Here is a 14,281-nt window from a genome sequence, read left to right as displayed (position 1 = left end):
AGGGTGTTGGCAGCCCCGCCTGCGCTACCAGACGCGTCCGTTACTGAGAGGGGGGTTGGATCAGTCGTGGGATATCCATTCTGGGGAAGGCTGCACACTTGTTTTAAAGACCTTTTGTCCTCTGTGCAGAGATTCTTGTGTGAGCTTAGAGAAAAGAGTGGAAAGGCCTATTATTATCTGGCCAGTGCAGAGACCGTTCATCCGGTTTTTCACGGTGTATCTTTGTATAATTAGCTGTTTTTTAGATGCTTTTACCCCTGTCCTTGTGGCAACTCACTGTGTTGACAGTGACTCTTCCTGCCTTCATCTTGGGTTCTCCTACGGTATTTCACTAACCTCAGTCACTGCCTGGGCCTTGAATGACTGTGGCTGGCCGCAGGAAGACGGGACTTCCTAAGAGAACCTGGCCCTTTCCAGACACTGTGTGGCTCGGAAGGAGAGTGCATGGCTGTATCACGGGTCCTGTCTAACGGGATTGTGATCACAAGTCAAAGTCGTACGAAATCTATTTACTCCTCCCATTCAAGTGCTGGCTTGTTTCTTTCCAGCGGGAACAAGAAAGTCAAATGGCTCGTCTTAAAAAACAGCAAGAAGAACTGGAACAGATGAGGCTACGTTACCTGGCTGCTGAGGAGAAAGACACGGTGAAGACCGAGAGACAAGAGTTGTTGGACATCAGAAATGAATTAAACAGGTATAATAACCAAAAAAATCCCTTTTTTCCCCATTCAGAAATGGGAGTTGCAGGAGAACCTGTTCCTTAGCCATCGGGCCAGGGCACGTAGCATATCGGGGCTGTCCAGAAGGAAGGGTTCACATGTCACACGCAGTGCATGGGCTGCCACAGCCGCAAGTCTACACTCAAGACCGTTAGGCCCACGTTGATTGCCGTGAACGCAGCTGTGGTTAGCTTTTTCGTTTCTGTCCATACCCTCAGTACTTTGAATTTTATTTTTGTGTGACTGTTGTAGGATTGTTGCTACTGCTTCAAGGTGAATGGTTATACTGAAGTTTTAATAATAGACACTTCAAATCTAGTTATGTTATTAATATAAATAAAATAGCCCTTATTAAGCCCTTACTGTATGGCCAGGAGCTATTATAAATGCTTTCTTTGCTCATTTTTTTTTTTTTTTAAATCTGGGAAGCAACTCTTCGAGGAACATATCCCCATTTAGAGATGGGGAACCTGCTGGTTAGACGTTTAAGTAGCCTTTCCAGCGTCACATAGCTAATAGAGCAGAGAGCCAGCACTGAAAGGTGGTCCTATGGCTATGTACGTACTTTTCAAAGACTTTATTTATTTGGGAACGAGAGCATGCTCACGAGTGGGGGGAGAGGCAGAGGAAAGAGAAAATCTCAAGCAGACTCCGCCCTGATTGCAGAGCCCAAGACAGGGCTCATCGTAGCACTGTGATTGTGACCTGAGCTGAAACCAAGAGTTGGACGCTTAACTGACCGTGCCCCCCAGGCGCCGCCGTGACTGTATTTTTAACTATTGTTCAACACGGCACCTCTCTGTAATGTCCTGTTCATCTTAGTGACAGTTTCGGCAGTACCCTGTTAGAAAAGCCATCATTAGAAAGCAGTATCAGAACAAATTATATTCTTTTTGGAGGGGAAGTCTTTTTAACTTAGTTTATGAAGACACTCGTATTTCCGTTTCAGCAAAGCCCACTGTCTTAGCTTGGGCTGCCATCACTGTAGATTGGGGGGCTTCAACAACAAATGCATTCTCTCAGAATTTTAGGGGCTGCACGTTCAAGATCAAGGTACCAGCACAGGTAGTTTCTGTGAGGACCCGCTGGCTGACCCATAGCTGCCTCACGCTGTGGCCTATGGTGTGCGGGAGGGAGCAACTTCCCGTGTCTCTTCTACTAAGAGCACGAGCCCCACCACGGTCCCCGCCCTCATGGTCTCGTCTAAACCGCGTCCCCGGCCAAGAGCCTTTCTCCAGATACCGTCACGTTGGGGGTTAGAGCTTCAGCATATGACTTTGGGGACACACAGTTCAGTCCATAGCGCATACAGTGACACCTGCAGTCACTCTATCTGGTATTTCAGAGCTGGATTAAACAACTGCATTTCCAGTACCGACATAGACGTATCATTTGGAAAAGGTCGAGCGTCGTGTGACAGGGCTCCATGTCTCCTCTTCCTGTGCAGCAGATAATTGGCGTCCACTCTGTTGTAGACGTGCAGGACGTTACAAATAACGTGACCCTTGCCTTCGAAAATTTTGCTGTCACATACGGGTTTGTTATTGTTTTTTTTTTTTTTTTTGGTTTTCGTTTACTTTAGCATGTAGGTATTAAGCCCCTGCTGTTTGCTAAGGACTGTTTTGGTGGCTGGAATGCTGACAGCCATTTGGCTACCAAATTTGCAGATCGTGCAAATTTGAATCTCATCATTAATATCTTAATAAATTAGGATTTAGCGAGAACTTAAACCACTAAGTACATTAGAAGTAAAAGCAGAGTCCTCTGTATAAATTATAAGGCAGACCTCGAGAGTGATGGGAAAGACAGGAGCAGACCGTTGATGTGAAGAGGCCTGCGAGGACACACGGGGCCACTAGGAACAGTGTGACGTGGCTGTGACAGCACCGGTGCGTCAAGGGCCATCCGTAGAAGCGTTCACGACTCCGCATCGGTGCAGTCACACCTCGGTGTTCGTACCACTGGGCAGCACGTGTTCAGGTCCGTCAGCTTCCTGGAGAGCCTCCAGGGGAATATGACCGAAAAGGTGGTCAGGAGAGAGGGATATTGCACGTGCGAACTCTAGGGCAAATCATTAGCTAGCCGTCTTCAGGAATCTGGCCGGCACCCAAGTTAAAGAGAAGTAGGTGCCCCTCCTGAACGGAATCAGAGCCAGCTGTGAGGGAGGATGAGGCCGCCTCCCAAGTTCCGTGTAAGAAGGGAACTTTCTTTTTTTTTTTTTTTTAAAGATTTTATTTATTTATTTGACAGAGATAGAGACAGCTAGCGAGAGAGGGAACACACGCAGGGGGAGTGGGAGGAAGAAGCAGGCTCATAGCAGAGGAGCCTGATGTGGGGCTCGATCCCGTAACGCCGGGATCACGCCCTGAGCAGAAGGCAGACACTTAACCGCTGTGCCACCCAGGCGCCCCAAGAAGGAACTTTCTAAGAGCACTTCCACAGAGTCGTGGGTTCCTAGTGACAGGAGTGTGCAGGCGGAGTCCAGACACCATGTCGTTCAGGGGCGTCACGTGCACCTTGGGAACTTGGTGGGGTTCTTCACCTACGAGGTTCTAACATTCTGTGAGCCTGACTGGTGATTTGCATTTTAGTAAAGCTGCAGTAGGGATCACCTGTCACTTGTGTAAAAATTCTGTGTATCCTTCATGTATCAAGAGAGGACAAGAAAACGGCTGGGCTTTCTCCTACATCGTTTGATGTTGTAGGTTATTAGTTTGCGTTCAGGACCTCTTTGTCCGGGAAGGCTCTGAGAGTTACAGTAGAGGGAACACCCATAGGAATCGCTCTAATTTGTACCCCTACCCCGTTAACCAACCACTTGATGGTCACCCCCGTCCCAAAGCACAGGGCTTGGACTACGTAGGTTTTTTCTCTGAGAACAGATGGAGGTATTTGATTTCCTTCTTGGGCTGCGTAGTTCAGTTCCGTGTTCTTTTGTGGGGGATCTTAGAGGGTCGCCTGAACAAACCAAAGTGCACACTATCAACAGTCCTGCGTTTCTGGGGCCAATCCTCCTTGTTTGTGGCAGCAGGACTCTCCTCACTGGCTCTTCTGCCTCTCGCCCACTCGGCGTAAATTCACAAGTGGGTTTGGTCCTCACTGGCATACTCATCCTGAAGACCATTCAGAAGCAGGGGCTTCGACTCAACCACTTCATCCTTCCCATTTATAAAGATAAAACTTAGGGGTAGTTGCAAATTTAAACATTTCTGTAGCCACTTGCAGAGAGGAGAAGTTATCTCTTAATTGTACATTCTTAATTACATTAAAACATACTCCACTGTCCAAAGTTGGTATTACTATCACTTAGAAAAGTGTACTAAGTACACTTAACATTCTCAAGGCCACACAACTAACGGTATTCCATTGGAAACACCCAAGTCCCAGTCTGGTACCTGCTGTCCCTTCTCTGACTCCTAGATGAGGCCTCACAGGCAGAGTCGTACAAGGTGCACGCCATCTGAACCAGGTACTGACATCGAAACAAGGTCACTTTCTACGAACACTGGGTGATGTAAACTCTAATAGCAAAGAGTTTCCTTCTTGAGCCACGGCAGTACCCCAGCACCCGGCACTGTTGGTACCTAGAGGTATTTCTTGAATGACTTAGGGAAATTTAGTTCAAAACAACAAACAAAGATTTACCAACGACCTAAAGACCACCAATAAAGGGTGATTAAATAAGGGTACATCCAAGTGAAGGAATGTGGTGAAGCCCTTTAGAAGACACTGGAAGATGCAGGAAAACATTTTATCAGTAAGTGGGAAAAAGTAGTGTACAGCCTTGCCTGTATCCTATCATCAGTTTTTTAGAAAAATATTTAAGATACATACGCATTTTTAATTGAAAAGAAATACAGAAAGTTATTACTTAGATTGGTTATCTCTGGATAAGATCAGGATTTTTTTCTTTTTTGCACATTTCCAGAACTGCTACAGTTTTTATATATTTTATAATTAGAAAAACAAGTATTGTTTTTTCAAAACTGCCTTTTATGAGCCTGCTGGCTCCGGCTAGCCAAGGAGAACACTGGTTTTTGTTATCTCCCCGAAAGTAATGCTACAGGCATAATTTCCCATTGAATCATTTTTTGAAACAGTGTTTTGTTAACTAAAAAAACCAAAAAACCAAAACAGCACTTGCTGCCTGCTTAGAGTGGCATTTGTTCTTGACTTCTCAGGTTAAGGCAACAAGAACAGAAACAGTACCAGGATTCCAGAGAGATTGCGAGCGGAAAAATGGACAGCCTGCGTGGCAATGCCCTGGAAGAAGGTTTGGATGATTATTTGACTCGACTCATAGAAGAAAGGGATACTTTGATGAGGACGGGTGTGTATAACCACGAGGACCGAATAATAAGTGAACTAGACCGACAGATCAGAGAGGTTTTGGCAAAAAACAATGCCAGTAATTAATAACATTTGGAAAATCTTTACAGAGACTCTAGGCCTAAATTTTAATTTCATTGTAAGACCCTCGAAAGAAGGGAAAAGGATGTTTTAAAACCAATTTTCAATTTTTTATAAGCAGAATTTTATATGTCACTGTACAGTATTTATTTGATTTTATTTACTTTATGCTACCTCTCCCACTGTAATTGCATTTTATATACTCATTTTAAATGACTTTTCAGTGTTTCTCATAATTTATAATTTCATGGCCAGCTTTCACAACAGCTTTTCACAAGATCTGTCCTTAGAGAAATGACTGCAGTAATTTCCAGTTGTATAATTTTTCATGTTGAGCCAAAAGAGTATATGTTGCACTTTAAAAATGCTGCGTCCTGTTCATTTGAATACAGCTTCTCGAAAGTTGAGGCCAACTGTAAACAGTTTTATTTAACTTACTTTAGACAGCCTGTTTTTAACTTGTAACATTTGCAAGTGACAAGTTTGAAAACGGAAAGCAAGATCAGTGCAGGGAAGCGCTAGGCTCTACTGAATGACAAACTAGGCATTTATTTAAATAAAGTTAATACAGAATAAACTTGTCTCAACACCCATTGAATTTCCACATTTTCTGCTGTGCTCCTCACTTTCAGGAAGATGAAAGTCACAGTTTTAAAAAGGTGCTCGTCTGCCCACTCGTGCCCACGATTGTATTGTTCTGTTTTCTTGAAAACCCAAACCCTCTGTAATGTCATAGGCAAAGGCTTCTGCTGAGAAATTAGAGTGAAAAATGACTATTTTTTACTCCCCCGAAATTTTAATCGATTGGTTTGTAAAGTACGCAAGATGAAGTCATGGATTTATGCAGTGCCCTTCTCTGTGAACTTCGGAGAATCCCTGTGCTTGGGCCTCTCCACGGCCAGGTCTGCCCTGGGGGCAGCTCTCTCCGCCGGCTTTTCCGGAGGCGCGCAGCACGGTCACAGATGAGGGGACTCTGAAAATATTAGTGTCAAATTTCTGATTCCCAAATACAATAAATTGAAGTCTAGTTTAGGAACTATATAGTGTTTGCCGAGAACTTCCATAAAAGCAGAATAGGCAGTTTGGAAACAAGAAAATACTTTTCTGTTTTCAAGGAGGTGTATTTTTGGGGGAAAGGAAAGCCCCTCCACGCATTGTTTTGTTTTGGTTCCTTAATAACAAAGTCTTGATCTTCTGAAAACAACCCAGCAGACCTTGAGAGAGAAGGCAGCTACTGAGTGAGACCACCGGCTCTGTGCATCGCAGCGGGAAGTGCGGTGTTAATCACCGCCAGACAGTTGTCGCACGATTCCCCTGCGCACCGGAAGCCGTGTTTCCATCGGGAGGTCTCTGCCTGTGCCTGCCGGGCTTTGGGTGCTGCGTGCCTGTTTTCCAACACTAGAGGGGGCCTCGGATTGCGAGACACAGAAAGGACTTTCCCCGCAGGTCGGCCGTGGGCTGCGCTTGGCCTTCTGTAAACCGTCTCCTGCTCTGTCACTGAACCAATAACACGCAGTGTCCTGCACCATGGGGAGCCGGGCGGTGTGTCGCTTCTGCCTGGAGCCCGCAGGTGAGCAGCGCCCCCGTTGCCGTGTGCCTGGGGCTTGAGGGGCTCGCGTGGCCGTACTCTCACAGGTCTGAACACGGGGGACATCTGACATTTCACCACCTTCTCTTACTCCCTCAGCAACAGCCCTTCCGTGTGCGAGGGTCATTCCAGGAATTAAAAGTTATTCTCAGGGTTGGAAAGTGGAGGGACAGCGCGGTGGGTGACTGAAGGGGGGTGGCCGCTGACTGAGCCAGCTTCCTCATTACTACACCGAACGGCCGGCCTGTCATCGGATGTTTTCCTCTGAAATAACGTTTACCTCTAAGACGTTTGTGGCTCCTGGACACAGAGAAAGCCTAGTGTCCATGTCTGAGGCTGGCACATAGTTGTGGGCAGGGCCCCTCAGGTCGCCCAGGTAAGTTCCTTTACCCCCGCAGGCCCGTGACTCCTACCAGACCTGGGTTCCTGTGTGCAGACGTGGGAGTCTGAGTCTGATTCAAGGACGTACTGGGGCACCGCACACACGTCTGGGGAAGAGAACTATCCAGTCTGACCACATGGCTTTCTTGCCGACGAACTGCTCCATCCAGCTGCTGCCCAGCCTGAATGTCAGTTCTCAGTTCCCGGGACATACTGCCTGTCCTTCCAGTCTGAGGAACGGTCCTCTGCTAGCTACGTGTAGAATTTTAAAATCGGGCCTCTCACTACCACTATGTCCACCTTCATGGAATAGCTGACTTGATTCTTTTTATCAATATAATTCATAATAAAACTCACCTTTTTAAAGGATACAATTTAGGGGTTTTTAATATATTCTCATGGTCGTACAGCCATCACCACTATGTAATTCTAGAACATTTTCATCATCCCCCAAGGAAACCCCAAAGGGATAAGCAAGTCACTCCCCATTCTCCCCTCTGCCCAGCCCCTGGCAACCACTAACCTACTTTCTGTCTCTGTGGCTTTGGCAATTCTGGACATTTCATATCAATGAAATCCCAAAGTCTCTATTTAAAACTGGAAATAAGACCTGAATTTTCTGTGTGTCAATCTAGTATGAAGATACCTCCACTCTTACTATCCATTACCTACCATAGCAGGGATGAGCGCTAATATAATGCAAGGTGAAACATGTTCTGCTGTGACATCTCTGAGCATTCCTGTGGTGCTGGCAATGATGACTGATACAGGGCACGGGTCAGGCCCCCAGCATCTTACCAGAATTGCGTGCCATCCCCGTGTTCTCCCGAAGTTGGCAGTAACGGGAAGCATGGGTAACCACAAAGTAAGGTCAGGGAGGACAGAGCACCGGTCTAGCTAACTTTCTGCCACACGCCAGGACTAAAATAGTGCCTGCCGGATGTAGGCACTCAACAGTCGTATTCATAAAGAAATAAGAAAAGATTGTGTGTGGTCTCCCAGTCAAAAGACATAAAAATTAACTATGATGGAGATGCTAGAAAAACAGGCTCTCCCGACCTCACCGCCCAGGTCCTGCTAAAGTCCAAGACTTTTTGTTGAGCTGTCGTGCTTTTAAAAATTGTGCTTTGGGACACCTGGGTGGCTCAGTCAGTTAAGCATCTGCCTTCGGCTTAGATCATGATCCTGGGGTTCTGGGATTGAGCCCCACATCAGGCTCCTTCCTCGGTGGGGAACCTGCTTCTCTCTCTACTCCTCCCCCCACTGTGCTCTCTTTCTCTCTGACAAATAAGTAAATAAATAAAATAGAAATTGTGCTTCAAATGCTTAGAGACAGAATGAGTAGAGATTACCAGGGGCTGAGGCGGGGAATGAGAATGAGTGAGTGCTAAGTGGGGACAGAATTGTTCGGGTGATGAAAAAGTTCTGGATCAGGGATAGTGGAAACGGTTGCATAGCCCTGTGAATACATTTAATGCCAGTGAATTCTACACTTAAAAATGGTTACAATTTTATGTACGTGTATTTTACCACAATTTAAAAAAAGCTTGTTTGCTACATGAGTTGCCTGTCAAGCCATTCTGGAAGATCCTCCTGTTTTCTCATTCCCTGACAGTAGGAATGGGTTAGACACTTGGTTAGATGTTTGTTGTGCCCTTGTTAACAAAATCCAAGGTTACTGAAAATGGCTACTTTTTCATTCTGACTTCTAAAGGTGAATTGCAGGATCCTTGAAACTTGCTATAATATACCTATGTTTTATAAAATTAAGGTCTTGTTGTTCAACAACAGCAAAAACCAAGACCAAAAAAACCCCAAAACAACAGCAACAACAAAAAAACCCCACAACAAACTATCTTTCATTGAGTAGAGAGTCCAGACCACGGACACAAATCGGATAGAGAATTTTTCACAATGGATTTCAGGTTGCCTAAAGCAGGCTCCGTAGTCTTATCGTGGGTTGGTGGTCTTTCCAAGGGACGAAGTGATTTGTGCAGGAGTGCTGGATAAAGTCTGCTTGAAGAATTGTTCATAGGGAATGACGTAAAATGTAAACCCATCTTTGATAACTTGTGTTTTGGCAACTGTCACACAGGCTCTGGAGCCCAGACTTCCCAGCATTCCCTCTTCTGCTACCTGCACTGGAGCAGTTCTTACACTCGCTTCTTCCTTTCCTCTTCCCTCGGCTTCCGTGACTCAGGGAAACCGAGATCTAACTCATCTATCTTGGTGTACAGATGGGAAATTCGGACAGAATTGTGTAAGCAACTGCATTTCTCACAAACACCAAAAGAACTAGACTGCTCACTGATTATATTATATAACCTCGATTTGGCATCAAGTTCAAGTCCACTATTGTTAGGAATGTAACTGTAGAAAGGCTGCTATATACTTAAATCTCATTTTATTTGCTTCTCTGGGGGTTGTCTTCATGTTTTCATTAGAAATGTTTTTACAGATGGAGGCTCTTCAAATATAGAGTTGCTGAAGTGGAGACTCAGAAGTTTAGCTTTCAAATTAAAGGGCAGTGGAAATCTGTTTAGAAAGATTAATTTGTAGATAATTTACTGACTGATACGTTAATGTACCAGGATCCCTAGAGGCTTTTAAAGATGTAGTCATTATATTCTTAAGGTTTCTAAGAATGTTAAACCTGTCATTCATAACAGGAGAGAACTAAAATAAGGCCCATTTGTAATTTCTTCTTGGAAACATTTCATCCACAAATTCATAGACAAATATTTTTTTCCTTTTCCAAATAACCTATCTAATAGTTGGACAGCACAACCCTTTTCTTGATTAACATGTTAACTGGTCGAAAGCACACAGATCACGGGATGAATGCTGAGTTCTCCTCAATATTTTACATTAAAACTTGGCTAGAGACAAGAAGTGTTACTGCAAAATCTTACTTTGACATCATTGTAAATTTTAGTGAATGCCAACCCAATACTGAGAAAGTCTGTGCCTGGTAGGTTTGCAATGTTTTAAGCTCTTCTCCTGCAAATTCTCCTCTTAGGGAACAGACTGAACACGATTAAAAGCATCAAAGAACTAGCTCCCTTGCTAGGACTCCTTTCTGTAACCTGAAAAAGCAACATTTGGTTGCTAACATTTCCATCTGTTTGCTTGAGAGAAATTCTGGATTGTCAGGCGAGGCTGGTACTGTATTCCTTGAGTTCAGTTCCGGTTTTGCGCAACATCTGATGCCCTGAGCAAAGTATGGCAAATCAAGAACTCGAGGCCTGAATAGTGAGCGCCTGTCTTCAGCCGTGCTGTTCAGACCGGATGGGCTAGTGTAGCCGACCGGTGTGTCCACCTGACTGTGGCCTCGAGGAAGGAACTTGCAATTCCTGACTTAGCTTCCTTGTCAGCAGATGAGATGGTCTTATCTTGGTTTCTGACACATGTTTATTTAGGTAACCAATGGAAATTTGTAAAACTTGCACGAAGAAAAGAAAGGTACCAAGTAGGAAATCATTTTATAAATAGTCTTCAGAAGTAATTTAGCCCACAGACTCTTTTTGCCAGTAAAAATTGTACCGGCCAGCCCACATGTGGCCTTCCATCAGTAGCTCTATTGTCCACCCACACTTGTCTTCCCTTATCTCTCTGTGCATGTGTGTTTACCAGGAACAAATGACACGCAGAATGTGTCTTCAAAAGATTCTTTTAAAAACCCACAAGAAAGAAAAGGAAAGGAAAAAGAGAAAGAGTAGAAAGAAGAGCTCATACCCCAGTTTTGTCCTTTGGTCAGCCTTTTCCCTTCCTAAGGGCTGTGAGGTGCCAGCTCGTTCTGCTGGTTCTACCCTTCTTTGCCTCTTACATTATGGTGTGAACCTCAGAGCCACTGTCCGGGTCTACGAGCTACCTGTGAACGCAGCAGTGCACACACGCAGGAGTAGCAGACGTCAGCCCAGTCTGGGGCTGCCTGAAGCCCTGCTTGACACTTGCTGCATTCACGCAGCCACCATCGTAATGCGACCTCCGGTGTGTGCGCTCCTGGGCATGTCCCTCAGGCATGTCTCCTACCAAATGAGAGAGAATAACCTGCCCATTCTGCTGACATCAGATGAACTGAGATATTCATGATTCTATATATTTATATATTTTTTATATTTGTATATTATTATGTTTACATATGTATAAGCTGTGGAACTCCTTTGTTTAGTATGAAATTGCTTAGTTATATATGTCACTCATGCGGTTCTTCCTATTATGCTGCCTTAGAGATGATACCCTTCGCAGTTACTAGTGAATGGCAGTAGGTGACAGTGGGCCTCTCTTCGCTTCACAAGTCAACAGCCAAGAATGGACAAAAGACCATTTCTGCATTTTTTTCTTCTCCTCATCTCTTGTGTATACTCACTATTGTTCCTCTCCTATGATGACTGCATCCTAGCTGTCCAAGGGAACAAAAAAGTTTCCTATCAGAGGCTTATTAATAAAAGCCCTAATAATGCTTGTGTAGGTCAAAAGAGACTCTTCTCAGATTGAGTGAAGTTTGATACTAAGAATAATATCAAACCTGTTGAAAATACATGCTCAGCGTAGTCATAAACTCCATCCACTTAGCTACTAGTCACAATGAAAGTGCAGAGGTAACTATGGGAGATGAATGGACAAAACACAACCAGTTTATAAGCCTGGGCTCCGAAGAATTGGTGGTGGGGGAGGGGAATGTGGCAAACTCAGAATCTAAGATGGCCTTCAAATCCATAGGGTCCAAAGCTTTGTATAGCATGTGGCGATAGGCAGTCTGGGGTACAAGTGAAAATGGTTATCAAGTGAGAAAAAACATTTATCAGAATCTAACATTCCTTCCTGATAAAAGAAGCCCAGGAAACTAAGAAAGGAACTTCCTCAACTTGATAAAGAACATCTATAAAAAAACCTACAGGTAACATACTTCATGGGAAAAGGTGAGGACGTTCCCTAAGATCAAGAAGAAAACAGCATCTGTTCTCAGTATCTCCATTCGATACTGTATGGAAGGTTCATAACCAGCTAGATAAGGCAGAAAAGAAGCAGCTAGCAGAGTCGGAGCTACCAGTCTTCATCCCCCAACAAAAAAAAAACAAGTAAACAACCGCCCATGAATGAAAATAGCCCTGGGAGGACTCAAGAGTCCAGTTACAAACCTATAACAACACCGTAAAGCCAACAAGGAGAATAACCACACACAAAGGATCTCTAGGGAGATTGGTATCACTGAGGCATCTAGAGACAGCCAGGAACAAAATATTTTAATATTTTAGCAGTGGTGTGTAAAAAGTTTAGTATAAAGATTAAAAGACAAAGGTAATATAATTATAGATACAATAATTGATTAATGCATACACAATGTGAAAAGATGTAAATTGTGACTTCAGAAACAACATGGGTGGAGAAAAAGGTTAGAGTTTCTGTATATGAGCAAAGTTGTTATGAGTTTAAAACAGACTGTTAAAAGATATTCTGTGTAAGCTTTGTGTCAGAGCAAAAACCTACAGTACTTACGCACAAGGTAAGGAAAAACAAATTAATGCATATCACTACAGAAAATCATCGAATCACAAAGGAACAAGGAAACTACAAAAATAGCCAGAAAACAAGAACAAGACAGTAACTGTCAGACCTTACCTCTCAATAATTACTTCAAATGTAAATGGATTAAATTCTATCAAAAGACATAAAATGGCTGAAGGGATTTTAAAAAAGAAAAAAAAAAGACCCAACTGCATGCTGCCTTCAAGTTTCACTTCAGTTTTAAGGATACAAATAGGTTGAAAATGAAGGGGTAGAAAAAGATATTTCATGCAAATGTAAACCAAAAGAGATCAGGGATAGTTATAGTGCTATCGGACAAAATAGGCTTAAGTCAAATACTGTAATTGGAGAAAGGTCATTAATGAAAAAAGAGGTCAATTCACAAAGAATATAGCAATAACAAGTATATATTTACCCAATATCAGAGCACCTAAATACGCTAAATATTAATAGAGCTGAAGGGTTAAATAGACAGCAATGCAATAATAAGGGACCTCAATAGTGTACCATCAACAATGGGTCTATCACCTGGACAAAAGCTCAATAAGGAAACACTGTATTTGAACTACAGCAAAGACCAAATGGAGCTGAGAGACTTATTAACAGCCTACCACTCAACAGGAGCGAACACACATTCTTCTCAAACACACAGGGGACGTTCTCCAAGATAGATCATATGTTAGGTCGAAACAAGTCTTAAGAAAACTAAAATCATATCAAGTATCTTTTCCAACCACAACAGTATAAACTAGAAATCACTATCAGGAAGAAAGCTGGAAAATTCGCAAATACGTAGAAATTAACACATTCCTGAATACCCAACAGATCAAAGAAGTCAAAAGGGAAACAAACAAAAAAAAGACAACAAAAATGGAAACACAGCACATCAAAATGTATGGAATGGCACTAAAAGAATATTAAGAGGGCAATTTATAGCAGTAGAAGCCTTCATTAAATAAGGATTTCAAATAAATGAGCTAACTATATACCTCAAGGAACTAGAAAAAAGAAAAAAACTAGGCCAAAGTTAGCAGAAGGCAGGAAATAAAAGATCAGAGCAGAAATAGAGAGTAAAAACACAAGAAAGAAGACCAATGAAATTAAGAGCTGTTTTTTAAAAAAAGAAAATTGACAAACAAACTATGAAAAATGAGAAACGACCCAAATAAAATCAGAAATGAAAGAGGGAACATTACAATGATACTACACAAATACGAAGGATCACAGCAGACTTCTCAACAATTTTACGCCAACAAATTGGATAGCCTAGAGGTAGGCAAATTTCTAGAAAAATAAAACCTACCAAGACTGAATCATGAACAAAAAGAAAATATGAACAGACCAATTACTTGTAAGGATATTGAATCAGTAATCACAAACTTCCCAATAAAGTCTGAGACCAGATGGTTTCACTGGTGAAGTCTACAGAACATTTAAGGAATTAATACCAACCTTGCTCAAACTTCCAAAAAATAGAAGAGAATACTTCCAAATTCATTTTATAGAAGGCGAGCATTAGGGGCGCCTGGGTGGCACAGTGGTTAAGCGTCTGCCTTCGGCTCAGGGCGCAATCCCAGTGTTACGGGATCGAGCCCCACATCAGGCTCCTCCGCTAGGAGCCTGCTTCTTCCTCTCCCACTCCCCCTGCTTGTGT

General features: G+C 43.2%; 1 protein-coding gene across 12 annotated transcripts in view; it reads left to right on the top strand.

Annotated features, from left to right (window-relative positions):
* Positions 1-7,466, top strand: part of CEP120 (centrosomal protein 120) — a 70,984-nt gene extending 63,518 nt beyond the window's left edge. For 4 of the 12 annotated variants that reach the window (XM_034655932.1, XM_034655926.1, XM_034655930.1 and 1 more), the window contains 2 exons: positions 549-694; positions 4,901-5,724. In XM_034655932.1, the coding sequence (XP_034511823.1) occupies positions 549-694; positions 4,901-5,135 (381 nt within the window). In that variant the 3' untranslated portion in view covers positions 5,136-5,724. Of the gene's footprint in view, positions 1-548; positions 695-4,900; positions 5,725-6,338; positions 6,548-6,575 lie in introns of those variants that run through there. The other 8 variants (XR_004623996.1, XR_004623997.1, XM_034655927.1 and 5 more) reach the window with 8 other exon arrangements.
* The last annotated feature ends 6,815 nt before the right edge of the window (positions 7,467-14,281 follow it).

This window comes from Ailuropoda melanoleuca, chromosome 3 (assembly GCF_002007445.2).
Source record: "Ailuropoda melanoleuca isolate Jingjing chromosome 3, ASM200744v2, whole genome shotgun sequence".
NCBI classification, from domain to species: Eukaryota; Metazoa; Chordata; class Mammalia; order Carnivora; family Ursidae; genus Ailuropoda; species Ailuropoda melanoleuca.
The sequence above is the reverse complement of the archived record's forward strand: the minus strand, read 5'-3'. Positions and strand labels throughout refer to the sequence as shown.